This window comes from Chiloscyllium punctatum, chromosome 25 (assembly GCF_047496795.1).
Source record: "Chiloscyllium punctatum isolate Juve2018m chromosome 25, sChiPun1.3, whole genome shotgun sequence".
Lineage (NCBI taxonomy): Eukaryota > Metazoa > Chordata > Chondrichthyes > Orectolobiformes > Hemiscylliidae > Chiloscyllium > Chiloscyllium punctatum.
In genome coordinates this window covers 31,363,953-31,380,389 of record NC_092763.1, presented here as the reverse complement: position 1 = coordinate 31,380,389, position 16,437 = coordinate 31,363,953, and the positions used below count along the sequence as shown (strand labels likewise).

The 16,437-nt window shown below is 40.5% G+C and overlaps 1 protein-coding gene across 1 annotated transcript in view; it reads right to left on the bottom strand.

The window, feature by feature from the left end:
- The window catches only part of pof1b (POF1B actin binding protein), an 82,254-nt gene extending 68,281 nt beyond the window's left edge, over nt 1–13,973 (bottom strand). Inside the window, exon 1 of the mRNA XM_072594917.1 lies at nt 13,617–13,973. Within this exon, the coding sequence (XP_072451018.1) occupies nt 13,617–13,820 (204 nt within the window). The 5' untranslated portion in view covers nt 13,821–13,973. The remainder of the gene's footprint in view (nt 1–13,616) is intronic.
- Between the last annotated feature and the right edge of the window lie 2,464 nt (nt 13,974–16,437).

Below are 16,437 nucleotides of genomic sequence, written 5' to 3'. Positions count from 1 at the left end.
TCAAGGGCAGGCCATGTCTCACAAACCTCAGCATTTTTTGAGAAGGTGACCATGCATGTAGATAAGGGTAGGACAGTTGACGTGGTATACATGGACTTCAATAAAGCTTTTGATAAGGTTCCACATGGTAGGCTGTTGGAGAAAATGCAGAGGCTTGGAATTGAGTGTGATTTAGCAGTTTGGATTAGAAACTGGCTTTCTGAAAGAAGGCAGTGAGTGGTGGTTGATGGAAAATATTCAGCCTGGAGTCCAGTTACTCGTGGTGTGCCACAAGGATCTGTTTTGGGACCACTGCTGTTTGTCATTTTTATAAATGACTTAGACGCAGGCATAGGTGGATAGATTAGTAAATTTGCAGACGACATGTGTAGGGTTTCATTCGCAGAGGGATTGAGTTCCGGAGCTACAATATCATGCTGCAATTATACAAAATGCTGGTGCGGCCACACCTGGAATATTGTGTATAGTTCCGGTCCTCATATTTCAGTAAGGATGTCGAAGCATTGGAAAAGGTGCAGAGGAGATTTACCAGGATGTAGCCTGGTCTAGAGGGAAGGTCTTGTGAGGAAAGGCTGAGAGACTTGGGTCTGTTCTCATTGGCAAGAAGGTGAAGAAGGGATTTGGTAGAGACATACAGATGATGAGAGGATTAGATCGGGTAGATAGTGAAAGTCTTTTTCCTAGGATGATGACGTCAGCGTGTACAAGGGGGCATAACTACAAATTGAGGGGTGATAGATTTAAGACAGACATCAGAGGCAGGTTCTTTGTGCAGAGAGTGGTAAGGGTGTGGAATGCCCTACCTGCTAATGTAGTCAACTCAGCCACATTAGGGAGATTTAAACAACCCTTAGATAAACACACGGATGATTTTGGGATAGTGTAAGGGGATGAGCCAAGTATAGTTCACAGGTCGGCACAACATCGAGGGCCAAAGAGACTGTTCTGCGTTGTATTGTTCTATGTTCTAAAAGACATTGGGATGGGTATATGAATAGGAAGGGTTTGGAGAGATATGGGCCAGGTGCTGGCAGGTGGGACTAGATTGTGTTGGGATATCTGGTCGGCATAGACGGGTTGGACCGAAGGGTCTGCTTCTGTGCTGTACATCTCTATAACTCTAGGACTCTATGACAAGAGTCAAGATGTCACATTGCAGCATTATAAGACTTTGGTTAGGACACACTTAGAGTACTGTGTTCAATTTTGGTTGCCAAATTATAGGATGGATGTGGAGACTTTGGAGAGGGTGCAGAAAAGATTTGCCAGGATGTTGCCTGGATTAGAGGGTATGAACTATAAGGAGAGGTGAAAAAAACTCAGGTTATTTTTTCTCGAGTGGCGGAGGCTGAGGGGAGACTTGATAGAAGTCTATAATATTTTGAGATGCGTAGGTCGGGTTGACGGTCAGAATCTTTTTTCCCCCCAAGAGATAAAATGTCTAAAACTAGGAGCATGCATTTAAGGTGAGAGGGGGAAGTTTAAAGGAGATGTGAGGGGCAAAAGTTTTTTTTTTAAAACACAGAGAGCAGTAGAGTGTGGAACACGCTGCCAGGGTGGAGGCAGATACAATACATTTAAGAGACTTTTAGATAAGCACATGAATATGCAGGAATGGAAGGATATGGACCAAGGGCAGGCTGAAGGGATCAGCAGAACATCTCGGGCTGAAAGGCCTATTCCTGTACTGTTCTATGTTCTCTGTTCTGACTAAGGACCTGAATTCGACATCTCAAGTACTGAGAAAGGGCAAATTGTGAGTCAGTGCAGCAAGGATCAAAAAGGATAATGGAGTTTTGAAGTTAGTCACCAGAAAGAGGTTGAAAATGGTAAGGCCATCTGTGTGGAGAGGAAGGAGATTTGGTGAGGTCAGTGATGAAGAGAGGGCTGCCAAGGAGGAGGAGAAGAGGAAGGTCAAAACCTAGAGGGAATGATGCAGTGGCCAGAGACTTGAATGCAGTAAGACAATGAAAAACACAGGGTGTTGGAGAAGGGAGTTCAATCAGCATTGTAGTGATCCCAGGTACAATAGAAGATAAAGATATAGAATACAAAAGACAAAGGCAGTATCCTGTCAGAATTGAAATACCAAGTTGTTGGAATGCCTTGAACTATCCTCCTGTCCTGTTAATAACATTGCTTCACATTGTCTTTTCCATCCATTCTGTCAATTCCCTTCCCAGATCTGAAGGGATTTTGTGAACTCCCTGCTTATAAGCTCCCTCTTTGTTTCTCTGACATGTACATTTTCTGCCACTTTGCTAGTTTATTTCCTCCTACCTTTAGGTTTTTATTCTTTTCATTGTGAAGCCAGGTGACATAACCCAGAAAACAGGTGATACAGGCTGTGTTGCATGCCAACACAACAGCTGCCTGTGGCAGTTTATGCTATGTGAGGATGAAGGCGCTGACCAGAGGTATAGAATAACAATGTGGCAATTAAATAGATTACGATGCTGTGTTTTTCTTCCTGCCAAACACGAAACCTACAGCATTCAAAATATTCAATCTAAAATACGTAGCCCATTTTCCCTTAAACACAAGAACATCTGAATTGGAGCAGGAGTAAACCTCAGGAACCCTTTAACCTATTTCACCATAAATTATCATTGCTGATCAACTCCACATTCATGCCCACTCCCCATCTCTCTCCATTCAGACTCTGCACTAGGGTTTGCCACATTCTAGCCTGGCACCTTAAAAATGCCCTTTTATCCTTACTACGTTTCCATCCATTCATATTCCCCAAAACTTTATTTCTTATTCCTAAATTGTCAATCCCAATATCCTAAATAATGGAGCATCTAAACTATCTACAATAGAAAGTTTAGAAGTTTCTCATCTTAGTTACAAATGATCGAAACTGGTTATGTTTTAGGTTCCCCAACCAGCAGAAAGAACCTCTGGATTTACTCTGCCAAGCTCCATCAGAATCTTATATATTTCGATAACCTCACATTATCTAAACTCAGGATAATATTGACCCAAATTACTGAGCTTCTCCTCCAAGGATAACCCCCTCATCCCAGAGAGCAATCTAGATGTCCCTTTGCTGTATTGCCTCCAAGCCAACTTCCTTATATACGGAGATGGAGGCAAAATTGCCCCATTGCACTCAGTACCATGATGTCAACTTCAATGGGGGTGAGAGGCACAGGCATGGGGAACAAGTGCACAGATATAATTTTCCCCAAACTGGCCAACAGTGGCCAGAGATAGGCTAATTAGCATTATGGACAACAGACAGTGTTCCAAAGCTGAAGGGCCAAATGGAGATCCTCCATCGCTGAAGAAGTAGGCCTATCAAGATCAGTGAGATGGTGATACCACGAGACAAGACATTCTCCCAACTATTTTGTTCAACTTAAAATAAAAAACATCCCTAACAGCCAGGCTACTGTTGTGGAGGGAACCATCCCAAAGACAACATTTGCTAGTAAAGTATGGAGGGCCACCATGCCTACAAAACCCTGGCTGCTGTTAGGAGGCCACGCCTATGCAACTACATTGTTCCTTTGCGCTCTTGAGACCAGAAGGCCAACTGGAAAATTCAAATTGGTCTCCAACTATAGGCCTTAACAAAGCTAATCTGAAAATGGCCCTTGGGGTAGGATGGAACTGACCTGCTCACCACTATGTCAGTTCTCATCTGGGCCTAAACATCCGGTCAGAAAACTGCACATATTACAAAAAAATTGAAGTAAGACTTCTTCATTCTCGTAGGCCACCCCTTGCAATAAAGGCAAAGGGGTTTATTTCCTAACTGCTTGGTGCACCCACAAACTAATTTCTTGTGTTCCTACAAATACAGTCAAATGTCTCTAAACATCAATAGTTTCATACCTTTTAAAATATTCAGCTTTTCCGGTCTTACTAACTGAAGGGAATAACCTCCTACTTTCTCCCATGTTTTCTGAATGCCCACACAATTACCATGTCTGAATCTTTTTGCAGCTTAAAATCAACCAAGCTTTATATCATCAGCAAATTTGGTTCATTACTCCTGGGTCTATGTCTAAATTATTAATATATCTTGTCAATAGATGGAGCCATAAGTACTGGTGCTTCCCACATTGCAGCCTGGCAACTTTTATCCCTACTATGTTTCCATCCATTAACCAATCATTCATTCATATTACCCAAAACACAGTTTCTTTTTATCTTGCATACTAACCTTTTGTGAAGCACCTTATCATATCTTTTAGACATTCAAATATTCTACACTTGCTGTCTCCCTTTTATTTAAAGTGCACGTTACATCCTCATAAAACTCCAAACAAATTTATCAAACATTGCTTCAGTTTTGTAAAACTATGAAAACTCTGCATGACCATACTAAGATTTCGTCAGATTCCAACATTTTTCTGATGACTAATCTCAGGCTAACTAACGTGTGGTTCCTTATTTTCGCTTTCTCTCCTCTCTTGAATATATACATTGTATTGTCTAACTCCCAAACTGTTGAGATCATTCTGGAATCTAGGGAATTTTGGAAATTCCTGGCCAATATTTCTATCAATCCCTGCAGCTATCTCTTTTAAAATCCAAGAACATGAACAATCAGGTCCTGGGGGTTTTCTAGCTTTTAGGCCCTTAAATTTCTCCAGTAATTTTCCCCTGCTAAAATTAACAACTTTAGGTTCCATAACCATGCTACATCCTCCATTTTTTTCAATTTCTGATATATAATGGATTTTACTACAATGACAGATAAAATGTCTGTTCAACACCTTTGTCAGTTCTACATTTTCCCTTGGTAGTTTCTGTATTATCTTTGCCAGACAAACTAAAATCATGTGCAAAATATGGAAACCAACCCAAACTACATCAGTTTATTCTGATACATACATTTAGACAAATGACTACAAGATAATATTATTACACTCATTCCTCCTTGCCAAATATTTTATTGCACTTCTTATTTTCCACTTATTTACAAATCTAACTTTACAATTGATTTCCTACTCCTAAATGGATACCTCCTTTCTTGAGCCAAACATTCAGAGCTGTTGATCCTTGGTATGAAACCAAGGAGATTCTTTCTCCAGCAATAACTGATTTTATCCTTGTCCTTCAACTGGATTTCCCCTTCACCAGATATGCCTATTTGATTGAGATGTGAACTGGTTTCAAGCACAGCTTGTATTGGAGTAACTATTATTATTATTTCACTCATGTCCAATCCATGAAATTCATCAAACTCATTTGATTCTTCCCAACTTCCTTTTCCTTCATGAATCTCTAAAGATAAACCATGATCTACACGTTCACAAACTTAACCTCACCACCAACAAACATCTTGATTAAATATGTACAATGAGCATGTATGTCATGGTTCTTCTTGATGGCCACTTCAACTACTTATGGTAACCTTTCATTCTAACTTTTTGTTTAACTGCAAACCTCTCTCACACATATTGCTCCTATTTTGACTCTCTATCTCTCTGGATTACTTTGCTTCCACAGATAGTGCTAAAAGTGGCTTCAGCAGTGAAATCCTGTACGAAACCATTCAACTGATGTACTACTGGGATACCTGTATTGCAAGGTGTGTTACAGTAATGTTTTTTTAAAAATCAGTAGACTCAACGATATATGAAATGTTTCCAGTTTGTATGCAGCATTTATTAAATAAGTATGGGAGCTGAGCTAATAACGTCATCCCAATAATATTCTTCACCCTGAATTCCTTGCAAAAGTCATCAGCTCTGGAAAAATTCCACGAGCTCAAACAGCATTGAATTCAATTCAGGTTGTAGATGGGCATTTGTCAAATAAAATACAGAGCACTGAAAAGCCAGCCTCGTATCAGCCTAGCAAACAGATCCTTGACATTTGGCAAATGATCAGTTGGATTCTGTTGTTCTACCTGATTTACACTTACTTTATATTCCCCACATGATCCTCCAATCTTGTTTGCCTTTGATACTACCGCAAAGCCCAATTATTCTGTTCAACTTTTACGATACTGTTCTCTGCCTCCAGTTTTTTCAGCTCTTGGATTTTCTCCTTTAGGGCATATGGTGCTTAATGAGTTCGGCAATAAAATAGTCTGAATTTCCTCTAAATTCATTGGTTGACCTTAAACTTTGAACAGGGTGACTAGTTTTGCCACATACCTCACCATATCTGTTGGTCACATTGTCTTGTGTTGCGAATTTTACTTCCATGTGAAAAATCTCATGCCAATTTAACTTCAGTGGTTTTAACCAATTCTTTCTCAGTAAGGCTAGTTTTTGAGAGCTCACTAAGACAATGATAATTTTTGCTCATTGCTTCTTGTAGGTGACTGAAACCAGCATCCTTCCCATTTCAGGAATTTCCACACCTCTATAACTTTTTAATTCTATTCATGATTTCTCCAACTGATTGCAGATTCAATTTTTGATAGTGTAGAGATTCGGGTATCATGTAACTGATGTCCCTGTATCAACTTCCACATCCATTACGGTTTCATTCAATGGCCTTTGGACCATGATATCCTGTGAATTTTCATTGGATTCTTATTCATCCATAAGTGACCTCTTATCGAGCAGCTGAAGTTTCATGGTGACTGCCATTTCCTTCAACCATGCACCTTCTCCCAACAGGCCTTGGTCTGATGGCCTTCTTCTTGCAGCTGCAAAACTCTGCGGTTCACAAATGGCAATTCTATGCACGATGCTGGCCTAAATATTGGTAAGAGGACTTCATAATCACCATCACCGTACTAGCTTAACGTGTCACCTTGTCAAAACTCAATTTAGTTTGAAGTAACTGCCACTGAACTGAACTCATGAATAATGGATGTCAGTTGGTTCATTAATGAGCAGTTGGCAGGGATTGTGAATCTTATACCTGTCCTTTGTACTCTCTGGCTTAAGTGAAGGAGGTTTTGCTGCCACCTGGAGACTGGCACAGAGCCTCTCAATACTGAAGTAGCCCAGCAACCATGATCCCCACTGTGACTGGCTGCATAAAGTCCAGCCCATTTTTCTAATTAGTGGAATATATTTATACAGCTCAATGCAGTGCAATTTCACAAAATCATCCTCCAATTTTCCCCTCTCTTCTTTTAAAAGGATAAGCTATTTTAAGTAGTAATTAGTTTTTCATTCTCACATCCATGCACACAGTTGACTCTTACTGAGGTAATTTCATGTGTAGCAACTGTCTTTCAGCTGCCCAAGTGATTTTTATTCATACAGAATTATAACACAACCTAATCTTTTGAGTCCAATTTCTTCTGTCCTTTCTCTAAAACCACAGAGAATGCCCTCTGCTTCCATTCATCTTCTGCAGTAGAGACAATAAACATATTCTGGAGTTACGCACCTTCTGAGGAAGTGCATAGCCTCCATTGTATAGCTTTATTGCCCATGTATGAGACTGAGAATCAAGAGTGAGTGATTTATGTTCTACTACTTAACATGACCTTAATTTCACAGGCAAAGTACTTCTCTGATAAGTTACATTTCAGTACACCAGAAAAACAAGTTCCAAGCCAGACACTGTCTGTAAATAGATAAGGAGGTTCAAGTTCCTCATGAAGTGAATTCCAAATGAGGTTCACTGTTAGGAACAAACTTTTTTAAAAGAAAATACACTGAGCTGATATGTAGTGCCACCTTTCACATCAAACATGAAAGATTTTACACAAGAATCTTTGAAAATGACTGGAAATTAAAGGAACATACGGTATAGCTACATGTTTCACAATGAAAGTAACAGAATGTAACCCAACAGTCCAAAGCAGCTAATCATGTCACTATGATTACAGACTGCCTTGCCTCAGGTAAGTGTCAATTAAAATACCTTCTCCATGTCTTAAAACTGCAAAATTGTTTAACCAGAAAGGACAAGTGTACCATTCCATATATGAACATTTCCCGGAGCAACAACAGTAAGGAAGGATGAAGCAAGTGGAGGGGAATATGGGGAAGGGAGAGCATAGAGGGCACTAAAAGAGATAAAAAGAGAGAAAGACAGAGAAAGAGAGACTGAGAGGAAGGTAGCGAAAGCAATAATGAGAGAAAAATAGATAATTAAACCGAAAAGAAGGGAATGATGAAAGGGGAGACATAGAAAAACAAGAGGAAGATAGAAGCCAAAGAAGAAAGAAAGTAAGTGCGAAAGGGAGGGAATTAAATTAAAGGATGGGAGGAGGACTGAAAATAGGGAAGTAAAGGGATGGAGATGAAAGAAACAGAAGGTAAAGGGGGAAAGCACAAAGTGAGAATGGCTGCCCTAGACTTCAAGGCAGTTTTATAGAGTAATGCGGCAGGAAGCCCAAGCAAAACAGAAAATATCATGGATTAGGAAACCCTCCACTAGTTGCAGTCAGATCTACCACAAAAAAGGACAATTGTAGTTTTTGCAGGCCAATCATCTCTGCCTCAGAATATTTCTGCAGGGGTTCCCAGCTGCTTCATCAATGACCTGCCTCCACCCTAAGGTCAGAAATGTGCATGGACTTTGATGGTTGTTTTCAACACCACTCATTACTCCTCAGACACTGAACAGTCTAAGTCTCTCTACAGCATGACCTGATAATATCCAGCTTAGGCTGATAGGCAGTCAGTAACATTTACACCACACAAGTGTCAGACAATACCATCTTCAATAAGACAGAATTCAACAGTCTACGATTACTATTCAATGGTGTTAGAATAAGTGAAACCCCACCATCAACTTCATGAGGTTACCATTGGTCAGAAACTGAACAGGGACAACTGTAAGTCACTGTAGCTGCAAAGGCAGCCAGAGGTTGAGTGTTCTCTCATCTCCTGACTCCACAAAGCTTATCTACTATCTCTAAGGCAAAAGATATGACGAAATACTGCCCATAAGAGTGCAGCTCTAACAATACTCAAAAAGCATGACATCTTATCCACCACCTTAAACATTCACTCCCTTTACCAGTGGCACATAATGACAGCAGTGTGTACCATTTTATATATGCACTACAATAACTCAGCATGTTTCCTTCAATAACACCTTCCAGCGGTAGTGTGAGAAAAAAAGAAAAAAACCAAAAAACCAAAAATAGGAGTGCCACAGGTTCTGTTCACACTGAGAGCTGGCTCTGAGGGAGCTGGATCAGTGTCAAGATCTCTCCACATGTAAATACTGGGTGACTTGGTGACAGAATGCTGGCTTCTGTGGAATTATTTCAGAGGGGAATTGTTTTGATCAGCAACAATTGCTCTTGCAGTCAGTGAATGTATCCAACTGACAGGAAATAAGTTTTAACTTCAGTTACGTTGTAAATCAGGGGATTTCTTTTATAACTTCATCTTCTTGTGATTCAGTGTGCAAGTTCAACTGGAAGCTAAGCATAGGCTGCTATTAGAACAAATTTTCAAGAGGGACTGTGGATCAAAAATAAGTTCCATCTTGCTTTAAGCTCTCAGTTTGTATCTTGGCCCCAGCTTTTTACAGGGATGGAGCATAGTTGCAAAAGGGCAGAATAAAAAAGAAAAAAAAATTAACACCTAAAAAGGAGAAGAGCAGATGCATGTGAACACCACCATGTGCAGGTTCCCCTCCAAGTCACATAACATCCTGACTTGGAATTATATTAGGTTAAAAATCACAACACCATGTTATAGTCCAACAGATTCATTTGGAAGCACCAGCTTCCAAATAAACCTGTTGGACTATAACTTGGTGTTGTGTGATTGTTAACTTCGTACACCCCAGTCCAACACTGGCATCTCCAAATCATGGAATTATGTTGCAATTCTTCAGTCACTGGGTGGTAAAAAAACACTGAAGTGGACCATCATTTGGGAATACAAGCCAATTCCCTTTGATCTGTTTTTTTTTCTTTGCTCACTATGCACAAACATTGTATTTAACATTCATTGGCAGGATTTACCATTTTCAGATATACCTTTATGACAACACAGATAATTAGGTGAAACCAGTCTTACATCTGTAATTCTCAGATCACTTCAGTATTTGAAGTAGTGCCAAAATTTGCTTGGGAGTCACAGTATGTGCTTAAACAATACCACATCAGCAAATAATCTTTTTACCTTGCATTTTGTAAAAATGCATTTCATCAAGTATCAGAGAACAGAAATGAGTTGCCACAGAGGAATCCTTCAATTAAAAATTTCCCATTGAAGCTAATGATGATAATTACTTCCATTTAAAACTCCCTTGAATACATTTGAGTCAATATTACATGTTAAAAATTGCTGGTCTGTGAGTTCCTCCGAGTTACTCCCACTCTGCAAGCGATACTTTGTTAGAAGTTCAAATTAATATTGCTCAGATGAGCCAGCGATTGTTGGAGCAATTTCTTAACTGTTGTCTTTATTAATTCGTTAATCCATTATTAAATCCCTATGATCCCACCAACAGTAATTCGTATTTTTATCACATCTTTAACAAAATAAACCGTCCAAAAGCACGTCACAAAAGAGATGGTAAGCAACAACATTTATATAGAGCTTTTCATACACTTACCATTTCATAGGATCTTTTGCAGCCAATAAAGAACTTCTGAAGTGTAATAGTCACCACTGTAGTCTATAGAAATACAGCAGCCAATTTTGCAATGTCCCACAAATCCATTTGCACTTCACTACAAGTGATGTTTTGGCAAAAGTTGGCAAAAGTGGACACTTCGATGAAGAACATTCTGACTCATACACAATTTAATGCTAGCTGGGTGATTTGAATAAACAGAGCTGGGCAAGTAATAAATCATGTGGTAGAGCTATAAAACTGTTTTTTGCGAACAATTCAATAGCAACTGATTCAATACCTGCAAATGGCATTTGTAAAGGATATCATGTAAATAAGAAAAGAAGAATGAGATTGGATTTAGGGATAGAAGGAGATGATACTGCAAGAACAAAAACAGAAAATACTGGAGAAACTCAGCAGGTCTGGCAGCGTATGTGGGGAGAAAGCAATTAACTGTTTTGAGTCCAGTGCCTCTCAATCAATTCTGAAATGAGTTCACTGGACTCTGAAAAATTACCCCTGCTCCTTTCAGGTGAAGTGGTAACTTTATTTGTACTTCATTCAATTCACTCTACTGTGTTCACTGCTCACAACATGTCTCTTCGACATTGAGACATCACCATGCAGAGCATCTCCATTCAATCCATAATTATGACCCTGAATAAAAACCAAAAGAATTGCAGATGCTGGAACTTCAGGCTGTTTGCAAATTTAGTACACTAGCTTGCTTTCATGGTCACATTTCTGCCCTGGACCTACTGCAGCGGTCCAATAAAACTGGAATATCAAGACCTCATTTTCTGATTAGGCATTTCACAATTTCCTGGATTCAACATTGAATTCTGCTCAACCTCACATTTCTAGCCAGAGTGTTATTGGGCTGTTGGGAGCAAAAACAAAAGTGCAATACAAACTCACAGCACTCAAGGTGCAAAATTATGTCCACACATTCCACCACTAGCATGATGCCACCATCAGACCATGAACTCTGTCCTTACTTGTGTTTCACTTGCCCTCCTACTCTGCCACCCACAAAGTCTTGGTTTTGTTTTCAGTTATATTCTGTTATTAAAACTCACGATTAACACCTTTTCTGGATCTGCCTCTCTTTCCAGCCGTTACCGTTCCCTTTGCCTTCTTTTCTGTAACATGTGAGATCTCTGATCTTGTTTGCACTCTAACCTTCTCCTGACTCCTTCTGTTCCATTTGCTCCCACACGAAAACCCATCAATTCAGTTCCAAAGAAGTCATACTAGACTGAAAATGTTAACGTTTCACTCTCCACAGGAGCTGCTAGTCCTGCTACATTTCTTCAGCACTTTCTGTCACTTCTGTTTTTATGTTAAATATCTGACACCTGGAATATTTCTTTTTGTTAAATTATACATCATTCCAATTTACTTGAGAAGCTAAGTCATCAGGTTCAGTAAACAGACCATACTGAATAAAGCAGCAAATCAGACAGATGAAACAACTGGAATAGCTCACTTTACTATTAACAGGAATCCACTTAGCTGGATATTTTACTAAGTAGTATTGGGAAGTTGAAATTGGAGTTACAACACATATTTTGACTCAACTCTTAATGAGTCCTCACCCTCAATTAAGATTGCAAATCAAAAGGACAGAGAAATTACAGACAACGCACCACAATTTAACAATGTAAATTTGTGCTATGAGATTATTCCAATATCAACCGTGCACACTTGAAGATGTAGTATTGAAAGATTAATAAAAAGAGATGAACACTCCAGTATTAACAATCTTAGTGCACACTGTCACTTTTGCTACTGTTCATTTTCCACAGCTGATGCCAATACTTTTTCCAAATTAAATGAAATATTTCAACGTATTTGCTTATTATAGATGGAAAGATTATCTTTAAGGTCTTAGGACAGGAGATGCCAGCACTAGAACCTTGGACCACTTTGGTTTGTCATCCACTCATGCTTATATACCTCAAGGTGATTAACAACATGGATTTACTTGCACCCTTAAAATTCTATAGTGTCATTATGTCAGGACATTGCCTTATTATCATATAGACTCCCAAGAGTATGACTACTTTAAAGTCAATTAGAACAAAATTGTGATCAAACCACTCGTCAGCCTTCACACTATGGAAAGTGGATAGGGACTTCCCGAGGTTCTGGAACTGTCAATAATCAGAGGAAATTCTCACCAAACCAGACTAATGCCCACAGGTGAAGGAGAGTGACGCCCGATCCAAAAACATGTTCCCACATGGAGGTGGAGATTGACAGGTGAAAATGAGCACTAAACAGATCCTGAAATGAGAAATCCACCACTTCTGCACATCTTCCTACATTATTACCATTACCTCATAGTTCAAACAGTCTGGTAGATTTTGTGACCTGTCAATTTTGGAAGTGGGTGGGATAGAGTAGTGTAATGGGTATTAATAGAAGTTCAAAAGTTTGGGAAGGAGGGTTAGATCACAGGGGAGTGGGTGAGATGTAACCACCTTTTATGATTATCATCAATGACAGCAGGTTTGATGAAAGAATCAGGGATTGTAGATGCCCCACCACAGACACACACACAGATAGGTAAATCTACCAACTGCTAATTTCTGCCAATCAAATCTTAACTTCTTGTCATAAATTCAAAAAATAGCTGTTGCAAAATCACATTGTGCTGACCTGATAAATACAAAGGTGTGCTTTCTGCTGATAGCCTAGGCCTTTGCAATTACTAATCTACAAATGCAATACTGATTCCACCCTTGGGCGACTGTGTGTGGAGTTAGCAAGCTCTCCCTATGTTTGCATAGCTTTCCTCCAATTTCCTCCCACAGTCCAAAGATTTGCAGGTTAGGCGGATTTGTCATGCTAAATTGCCCATAATGACCAGGGGTGCGGAGGCTAAGTGGGTTAGCCATGGGGAATGCAGGATTATAGGGATAGAGTAGGGGGTATGGGTCTGGGTAGGATGCTTTTTGGGGGGTAGGTGTAGATTTGATGCGACTAATGGCCTGCTTCCACGCCGTACGGATTCTGTGATTCATAAACCAAATTAAGAATACTGTGAACATATCTCTTTGCAACAGTCTATTTATCCAGCAGTAAGTAAAGGCTTGCATTAAAAAGTTGTTTCACACGAGCGTGAGTAATGAGAAGCTGGGGGAGTGACTCACCTGTCCAAGAATCAGGGTGGTGCTCTGTGGGCTGTTTCCAAGCTGGTATACTGTACCAACGCTGGTGGGACTCCCAACTGTGATGTACGATTTCTGGTCGTTGACAGCGAATACTGGATTCGGAGAGCCAGACCGTCGGATGCTCTCGTAATAAGAGCTTTCCGAGGCGGTGGACGTACTTCCTGGCCGGAATACCGATGACATGTTGGAAAGAGAGGAGCCTGCGCTATACGGAGAACCGGCCAGCTTGCTGGAGAGGAACGGGACTGCTCCCTCAGCTAGAGATTCGCCGGGTTAAGGGGCGGACTCAAAACCGGCCAAGTGAATAAGCAAAAGCTGACGGAAAAAAAGGCACAGAGTGTTTAACTTGGAACGCATAGGCGTGTCTGAACCGAGCCCAATGGGAGGCACACCTTCCCTGAACTGAGTGGCAGCTCCCTGGGGACACCGCCCACACTCAAATCCACCTTTCTCGACCCAACAGAAAAAACCCTTTTCACTTGTTTCTTGAATGGCTGAGAATGAACATTTTTCCGAAAGCTGATCTCATTAATTTCCATAAGCTTACTGCATAAGTTCCCTCCTTTAAACAACCTCTGAGCAACATTTTCGCCATCTCCCCTCAATACTCCTTCAGTGACCCAGTATTCTTTTATGACTTTAACAGCAAATTTCTGTAAAACAAACAAAACTTCAAATGCATTAGTATTAAGAGCGCGATAATAGTAACGCGTAAAATATTGGTGGACTTAGTGCACCTAGCACCCAAAAATATACACACACTTGAGTGCATTGGAAATATGTTTTGGGTTTCCCCAAATGTCGATGTGAAATAAACTTCCATTTTGTTTATCATAAATAGAATCATTCATTTCGGTTCAGGTCTCAGAGCCTAATTTGCATACTGCTGACTGTACACAAGTTGATGACCTGAATACCAAAGTTTAAAGGCCGCACAACATCTAAAACACGGATTCTACCTGCTAGACACACCTAAAAGCATTTAGAGGAAAATAACCCTGCCTCTTTGTCGCGTACACTCAATATATTTTCGTTGTATTGCGCACCATCATTATGTTTTAAGGTTATGATAATCACATTTTTAAACATTTCGGCATCAGAGTCAAATATGTGAGATTTTGAACCCTGCATTGTAGAGTGAGTCAGCCAATGAAATATTTCTATAATGAAGTGCATTTTCTGTTAACCACCCCTGTATAATGTGTAAACAGTCATGCCTGCCATTGAGAAATCTAGAAACGAGGAATGATTGAGATTACCTAGAGTGTAGATTGTTTTATTGTATTGGTGAGTCTGATTCTGAATTCAGATTTTATTGTTGAAAGCTATAAAGTCAAAGAGTCATTCAGCAAGGAAACAGACTCTTCAATCCAACCAGTCCATGACCACCATAATCCCAAACTAAACTAATCCCACTTGGCCCATATCCCTCCAAACATTTCTTATTTATGAACTTATCTAAATATCTAACTTACATATTTATCATCAACCTGAGCTACAAATCTTCTCAAGAATCGCTAATTTTATAAACCTCTATAAAATCACCCCTCAACCTTTTATATTCCAGTGGAAAATCATCCCAGCCTATCCAGCCTCTCCTTATAACTCAAACCCTCCATTCCGAACAATATCTTGGAACATTTCTTCTGAACCTTCTCCAGCTTAATTATATACTTCCAATAACAGGGCGACCGGAGAGATCCAAGATGGTGGCGATCCAGTAGGTCTGCCCTGCTGAGCTCTGCACCATAACACAGTCAAAATGGTGCATTTACCCTCCCTTTCTTAGTTTTTGTGGTAAAAATCGGCAGTTTTAGATCCTCAGAATTGCAGTGTGTCCGTTTTGTTGATTAAGGAAGATGACCAAGGGAAAAGGGCAGTGAGGATTGCAACAAGCAATCTGCAGCAGCAGACATGCCCATGACCACGCGTCGGCCTCCACGAACATCCCAAAGAACTTACCTGTGGAGCAGAGCTTGGTCTTGGAGTTCGCGAATGGATTTGGATTCAGCAATGGAGGAAACCCAGACCAGGCTGGAACCGATCTCAGCCATGTTGCAGAAACATGAGCAGGAGATTCAGCAACTCGGGCAGTGTGTCATGAAGATGGAGCAATGAGCCGCAGCTTCTGAAACCACGGCAGAATCCTCGGTGGGTCAGGTCCAGGCCCTGGAAAGACAGGTATGGGCCTTTAGTGGAGCAGTTCGACGACTTCAAAAATCCAGGCTGTTGGATTGCTGAAATGGGAGGAAGAAGGCCAGCTAGTCAGTTGTTTGGAGCAATGGCTCTCACAGATTTTGAGGCTGGAAGTCACGGCGGGCCGGGTGCGAATCAAGCAGGCCCACCAGGTTGCCGTGCACAGGCCTGGATCAGCCTAGCGCACCTGTCTGGTCCTCCTGTGGCTCCAGCACTATAGAGATAAGCAAATGGTGTTGGAAGCTTCCAGAGCACTGGGGAAGGATCCACAGGCCCTGCTATACAAGGGATCAACAATGCTTCCAAGACTTTTCTGTGGCCATGATCCGGAAGAGGAAGGCCTTTGATGAGATAAAGAGGAGGCTGAGGGACTTGAATATTCAGTACTCTTTAAGATATCCGGCAATATTACATTTCAGCTATGGAGGGTCCATGTTTAATTCTGACTCATCAGAAAAGGCAAAGGACTTCCTGGACACCTTAAAATAGACTGGCTAGCTCAAATAATATGGACAATCATGTTTACTCTGTTTTCTCTTTGGTTTGCCTGGTTTACCTGGTTTTGATCTTTTAATATATGGGCATCCCCTATTTCTTCCTCTCT